The sequence below is a fragment of the Megalops cyprinoides genome, chromosome 3 (assembly GCF_013368585.1).
Source record: "Megalops cyprinoides isolate fMegCyp1 chromosome 3, fMegCyp1.pri, whole genome shotgun sequence".
NCBI lineage: Eukaryota > Metazoa > Chordata > Actinopteri > Elopiformes > Megalopidae > Megalops > Megalops cyprinoides.
The window spans coordinates 32,452,838-32,459,893 of NC_050585.1; the positions used below are offsets into that span (position 1 = coordinate 32,452,838).

Below are 7,056 nucleotides of genomic sequence, written 5' to 3' on the forward strand. Positions count from 1 at the left end.
TTCCCTTTTGAACCTGTTTCATAGTTCAACAGTGAATCTTTCCTGATCGAAGTAATGTGGAGAATCTGGGGATGTACAGCAGATAAGATGGTATGGATGTAGGTATGTATGTTATATTGTGGGTTCGTCTCGGTTAGATAGAAATACAAAGTTTGTAACCCAAAAAAGGAAAACAAAGGCCGCCAAGGAGAGGTATTGTAGGGTCAAACCGTGTCAACTCGCATTAAGTTCAGATGAGCGCGCGGAAGCGGAGTTCACCGCGCCCACACCCGTCTCTGTAATGTATGGAATTAATTTGTCTTGCTTCTGTTTGAACTCCCTTAATCAGCGAGCTTCCCGTTGCTGTTGTGGTAAGGGTTTACTTCAAATGTAATTCGCAGTCAAATTTTCCATTTTTACAAACTGTTCCTACTTTCAGTTTACATAGCAAATTAATAACGCTCTTTGTCAGCGACGCAAAATAGGCCTGCAAATAGTTGCTTGCACCTAACATAACAGCAATATATCTTAAATACGCATTCCTACCATCATTTGCATTAACACTGTTATCATGTTTCACTTCTTTACACGTTTAAGAACATATATCAACAATTAGGTTAAATGACGGTTTCCACAACATTTCTCTCTGTTTTACAACGTCTTCTCTTGTATTCTCGCAGCTGGAATGCACAGGTATTTTGATGGGTGGTTGTTTCGCTGTGCGTTCGCAAGGCTTCCCCTTGTCAGTTCGTAGAGCCCGCGAGACAAGCATCCGCGAATGTGTAGTTACACCTTACATGAAAGACTACAAGTAGGGAGACGTATTGCATCATCACTGTGCGACTTTTCTACGATTCATGAAGGACCCTTCCATGGTTCTTAATGCTGTCATTGACTCGACGGTTTTTCTACGGGTATTGTGAAGGCAATAGTACTGTGAACATATACTGTGGGGTGTTTTTTTTGCGTTAGGTCATGGGTGCTAAAGTTCACACGCTTTAATTTTTATGCTACTTGCTTTTTTTCTCGAAGCTGCTTATAAGGCTGCACGTTTCTTCCACTGAAGTAAGCCACCCCAAAATACTTCGTATTTTGGCTGATGCAGTTTAGCAAGTTGGTTTGTTGGTTGCAACGAGCAAGCTAGTGGTGAAAGATGCGGCCATGATAGTGTGGTTACTTTTGGAAAACAAGAATGGCCGAAGGCGATAGAATAGCAATATGCACTTTTGCCTCCCTTTATTTGTGGCTATTGAGGAAGCTAGCCATAAGTCAGCGCTTCTTGTGGCAGATAGATCTGTTTGGGTTTATTTTGTTTTTTGTTGTTTATGATTTGGTAGGATGTTTTTTTCTATGACATCAACATAGAATCTAACCCTAATCCTTGCTGTTGTTTTTTGAGGCTGTATTGTAGACCAGGGGTTTTGTCAGTCCACTGTTATTGCAACGTTGTGTTTAAGTATTAACAACACTGTTAGGATGTTTAGTTCTGCAGAAACAGTATGCAGTATTTCAGAGTGAATTGCGCCCCCCCCCCCCAAAAAAAAAAAAGGTTTCTAGTGCGTTAAACCAGTGATATCTAGCATGTGTGTGGGTGCACCTTTCTAATAACAACTGTCTCTCTGATGTTCGCAGCAGTATGTCAATTGCGTGTCTTCGGCAGGCTCTAAGCCTGGCAGCAACAGGGGTGTGTCATTGCCCTCCTCCCCTCTGGAGGTCGACCTCCGTGTTCTTGCCACACAGAGGTTCCCTATGCAGTATGGGGTGGGTATCTGTCCTGTCCACTGTGGCGGGGGAAGGGGACGACAGGGAAGTACCCAAGAAGAAGCAGCAGGACCCCAGGGCACGCAGCACCATCAGCAGTGTGGGACGGAAGATTCACCATCGCCACCTGCAGGTGATTGGACAGCATGGCGAGGACCTAGGCGCCATGCACCGTACAGATGTTCTGCGACTGATGGACCAGCAAGACCTCAAGCTTGTCGCCCTCAATGAGAACAAGGACCCCCCTCTCTACCAGCTGATGACTGGGAAGCAGATCCATGAGGAACAGCTGAAACTGCGTGAGAAGCAGAAGAATAAAGCGGGTGTGTCTGTGTGCTGTATAGAATGAAGCAGTGGGCCAAAGTGGGTGTACATATGTGCTACTTGGAGGGAAACAGAGGGCCACAATGAGTGTGTGTATGTGCTGTTTGGAAACATTTGTGTTTTGTGTATGAAAGGGATACTCATATACACATACCGACACGTCACTGAAATGTGCACAAACACTCTGCAAGCCTAAGCTTAGCCCCATGCCTTGTGGTTCTTGGCAGGACCAGTGCAGGTGAAGGAGCTCAGCTTCTCCTCAGACATCGCCTCTCATGATCTAGACACAAAGCTACGGCAGATCCAGAGCTGGCTGGACAAGAAGTACCATGTGAGAGTGACGCTGAGGAAGGGCCGCATGAATAACACAGAGCCTCTGGTGAGAATCATCTAACATAATTCTTTCACCTCATACTTTACTGGTCTGTTTATTTTAATCTACTAGGGGAAATGGAAGTAGAGTCAATGTCTTTATAGCAGATGGTCATTTATACACCTCAGGGGATTTGTAAGAGTGATGTAGTGCTTAGAAGGTAAAGAGTAGCAGCCCAAGTGGTATTGTTTATTGCCCTTTAAATAAAACTGGCATGAGATTCTGCGATTGCTTAGCAGACAACTTCCGGCACATTGCAAATCCCTTCTGTTTAAGAGCAGAAAGGCTTCATGGTGGGAATGCTGCTGTGATATATTTACATTTACATTTATTCATTTAGCAGACGCTTTTATCCAAAGCGACTTACATAGGTTACAGTTCTTTACAATGTTATCCATTTATACAGCTGGATATTTACTGAGGCAATTGTGGGTTAAGTACCTTGCCCAAGGGTACAGCAGCAGTGTCCCAGCGGGGATCGAACCGGTAACCTTTCGGTTACGAGTCCTGCTCCTTAACCACTATGCTACACTGCCGCCTCCATTGCAACTACATTGTTTTGTAATCCTAAGGGTTCTCATTGCCTTTTTTTTTTTTTAAGAGAGGGGTAACAAAACTTAAGCTAGTGGCCATACTACAGTGCACGTAGGAATATTATATGAAAGTGAATACTGTATTTAACTGAGACACCTCAAAGCATTACACTGTAACAAGATGACATTTAAGCACAATACAGTCATATTGCATTTTTGACAACAGGAATCGGTGCTAGAGCAGTTCATACAACGCATGCCAGCCATGGTGGGCTTTGTCTCCAAACCGAAACTCATCCGGGATGGGGCTCAGGCCATGTGCACTCTGCGTTCCCCTTCGGAGAAGGAGCTGCGCCAACAGGGGCTGCCTAGAAAAGAACCCGTCCAACCTGCAGCCACGCAGAGTGACGTGCATGATGCCAGCCCCACCACAGACAGCACAAATGGCAGCCAAGTGCAGCAGTGAGATTTATTCAATAAAGTGATTTGTACATAACTGAAAGTTTGTGGATGATTTTTTAATACTGTAACAGAACAAAAGTTGCTGGTAACGTGGGCCCCGCCTTGGACACACCCAGCAGTCTCTGTGGCTCGGTTATTTTGGAGGCGTTGGAGGCCTTATTTTGGAGGGTTTGCCTGCCGGAGGGGATTCACACAGGGTTGCATCTTGCAGCAAGGTGGCCAGACCGCTTGGCTCACACAAGCCTGTCTTCTTGGGCTGGTAGCCGCTGAGACGTGAGGCCAGGGAGCGTTTGGGGCGTGGCTTCTTCTAAAGACAAGAAAAAAAAAGTAAGACAATCAGTTTAACTGCAAGTACTTGTTCTATGCAGTTCACGTTACGAATAACTTCAGAAAGCTCCAAGTTTTCAATTTTCACATCTGAATGGAATTGTAATCTGACTGGCTACTCTGTCCCAAGGTCCTTTATGGTAGGTCACTTTGCCAAATCTGATGCATAATGCTGAATGAAACTAATTTTGATGCCTGTAAGTCTGCACAATGTTTGTTCTGAAACATTTAGTATTGACTGTAATTCAGTCAAAGTCAGAGGTTCAAATTCACCAGTTATCTACCAACTGGTCATTAGATGTTTAGGTAGACCTGCTCATCGCTTTTATAACCAGTTTTTCCAGAACCAATGCATACCTGCAGCTTCTTTCTCTCTGGATCATGGACTACACTGTGGCGTTGCAAACTTTGCTGTTAAAAAAAAAAATAGCAGAATTTGAAATCATGACATAAGCAGAAAACAAAATGATCTCCTGGTTTCCTGGAAAAGTCTGAATTCACATTGGTAATGCTCACTTGCAACTGTTCATTTTATCTCCTGTTCCTCATTAAACCATAACTGTATATTGGACAGGAAAAAGAGGTCCACGGGAAGTGAGGTCACTCGCTAAGTTCAGGTGACCCGACGGCCCAGCGTGCTCACCTTCATGGCAAAAGACTTGTCACAGTTGGCATGCGGGCAGGTGAAAGGTCGCTGCTCCTCGTGGAAGGAGACAATGTGGCTCTGCAGGTTGAAGGCGGTGGTGTACGTGCGCTGGCATCCTTCCCTCGGGCACTTCAGCACTCTGCGCTCCTCCTCGTGCACCCGCTGGTGCTGCCGCAGGAACCAGGAGTCCCGGAAGACCTTGCTGCAGTGGTCGCACTGCAGCTGGACTGAGGGGAGAGCGCACAGCTTACTAAAGCTGCAGAGCGAATGTCGTGCAGAGTGAATGTCCTCACATCACCAAGCGACAATGTCACACGCACGCTTGTGCTAGAATCAGCCGATGTTAGAGTTGAAGCAGAGTGACAGCGACAAAGCACCTCCAAACACCTGTCTGTACCCAAGCACACCCATTCAAACTGCACAAATGAGGCAGGTCTATAGGATACCTCGGTGCTTCTCCCTTCTGTGCTGCAGATACTCCGTCCAGGTCTTTCCAAGGAAGGAGCAGCTGTCCTCTTTGCAGGGGTAACCTGTGGAGAGATGTTACCACCATATCAGCAAATGCAGCTGCCTCAGTCAAGCTGTCTCACAAAAAACTAGGGTCAACGGCAAAATAAATATAAACTGTATGTAATGTCAAAGAAAGACTTTTCTTTGTATGTGTTCTTTTTTCCTCTAAGCCAGGATGTGTTTCACATTACACACAAGCTACACAATGCTGTAAAACAGGGCAGTGAACTGACCTTCATGCAATTTCTGGTGACGCTTCAGTTTACTGGCAACAGAAAAGCCTCTGTCACAGCCCTCGAAGTGGCACCTAATCAGGACAAAATTAAAAGTAGTGATGACCTTAAAAAATTGATTGGAATTTTTTTTTTTTTTTTGCGCTTAAACACTGTAGTGAACCCAGAGAACTAGCCCATAGCACTACACCACAAAATACAGGCATAAAACACTTTCTATTAACTTAGTGTTCTTAGTGGACATCTTTATTAAGTATCTAACAGCATATAAATATAATTACATTAGGTACTGTACTCAAGTGTACTTAGGGATACCTGGGATTTGAAACATTGTTTAAAGTGCAGTTACTTAAACACTATCTAACTTTTGCACAAGGGCACACATACACTTGTGATTTTATGGCCTAAAGAGTTACATCTTTTTAAAATGAATTACAGCAATTCATCAAGGCATCTGAGGAAAACAAAGATATCATAAGGTTAATAGTTTAATCCTAATGAGACAATGATGACAAGGGTGCAAGTTTTCTGCCTTAAAGTCTGACAGAATGAGGTTGTCATGCCTCTAATCTCAACAGGACCACAATAACACCCAACTTATGAGACAACCAGATCACAACAAACTGTAGGTACTAGTACAGCCATAAAATAGACATCCTCCGGGGGTGGCACTGGTACTCACTGAAATGGAAGCTGGTTGGTGTGTTCACACTCATGAGATTTCAGCTGGTTATTCTTCTTGAACATTTTTCCACAGGCCTCATAGTTACACTGAAACAGTTCAGATGCATAAATATTTACAACATGGCCATTACTAAGCTTAACGAACAGATATGTTTAAATCGCTCCTCATTCTATCTTATATTCAGACATGGCAGCCTGTTTTGTGAATAGCCATTTCTGAACCTAGCAAACTTAAGTGTGACAGCACCGTTACTCACAATATACATTTTTTCCTTGTTTTGGTGTCTGCGAGCAAAGTGTTTCTTCAAGTTTGAGTTCGTAGTGAAGGCCTCCGAGCACCCTTCTGCTGTACACCTGCCGCAGAAGACCAAAAGATTACTTGATTACCGGTTTCAGAGCCACATTCTTGTTTCTGAGATAGCACATTACGCAACGCTCACCGGAAAGGCCTCTCACCACTGTGGCTCAGCTCATGTCGTGCCAGATGGTATTTGGTACAAAAACTTCTATCACAGCCCGTCTGGTCACATCGAAACGGTTTCTGCAAAGAAGGCATAGGTTGTGATACTGTGATACGCATGTCGTCCGAATAGAAGAAGAGTACATTATGGAATTCTGTGGGCAAATATAACAATAATACTACTAGGGTCTATACGCTTGTGACTAAAGTGAAGTCACCTGGTGTGGTAACTACAACATGATATGTCTGCGACGAAGATATGAAATTAATTACCACATTCAGTTAGCTAGCTAGTTCCTTACCAGTCCCGTGTGTTTGCATAGATGCGCCTCGAGTTTCCATAGCTTGTTGTAGGAGGCCACACAATCAGGGAACGAGCAAATAAAGGTTTTTGAGGTATCTTGTTGTCTTTCACCCATAGTAAACACAGACAGCGGAATTACAATCGACTTCGGTATTCCCCGGCAGTGACTATTACTAGTGTCGGGCTCCATGTTGTTCCACGTGTTCCGGTATATGTTGTCTCGGAAGTACTATTTCATACCATGTAGGGGTATTTTTACACTAATATTTTAAAGTCTGAGGTTATCTTATTGTTTCTTGGTGTTTGTCGTGATTTTTCCGTTATGCAAGACGTACTTGAAACGGCATGATATATGAATATGGTCATTTTTGACATATGCATGCATGTTTACGTCTTAAGTATATTGTGCACCCCCACCGCAAATCCAACTTTGGTTAACTCGCTGTACTCCTGACTGGTG

General features: G+C 44.0%; 2 protein-coding genes across 2 annotated transcripts; one reads left to right on the plus strand and one right to left on the minus strand.

Annotated features, from left to right (window-relative positions):
- Positions 1-337: 337 nt before the first annotated feature.
- Positions 338-3,436, plus strand: mtif3 (mitochondrial translational initiation factor 3). The gene is made up of 4 exons (XM_036524371.1): positions 338-350; positions 1,615-2,063; positions 2,292-2,443; positions 3,197-3,436. The coding sequence occupies exons 2-4, from the start codon at positions 1,616-1,618 to the stop codon at positions 3,434-3,436; spliced, it is 840 nt and encodes a 279-aa protein (XP_036380264.1). The 5' UTR covers positions 338-350; position 1,615.
- A 124-nt stretch (positions 3,437-3,560) lies between these two features.
- On the minus strand, positions 3,561-6,788 carry gtf3aa (general transcription factor IIIAa). The gene is made up of 9 exons (XM_036524370.1): positions 6,595-6,788; positions 6,273-6,373; positions 6,090-6,186; positions 5,831-5,919; positions 5,149-5,222; positions 4,852-4,935; positions 4,403-4,632; positions 4,117-4,170; positions 3,561-3,739 (listed from the first exon to the last, which is right to left on the minus strand). Exons 1-9 carry the CDS (start codon positions 6,784-6,786, stop codon positions 3,566-3,568), a joined length of 1,095 nt encoding a protein of 364 aa, XP_036380263.1. The 5' UTR covers positions 6,787-6,788; the 3' UTR covers positions 3,561-3,565.
- Positions 6,789-7,056: the final 268 nt, after the last annotated feature.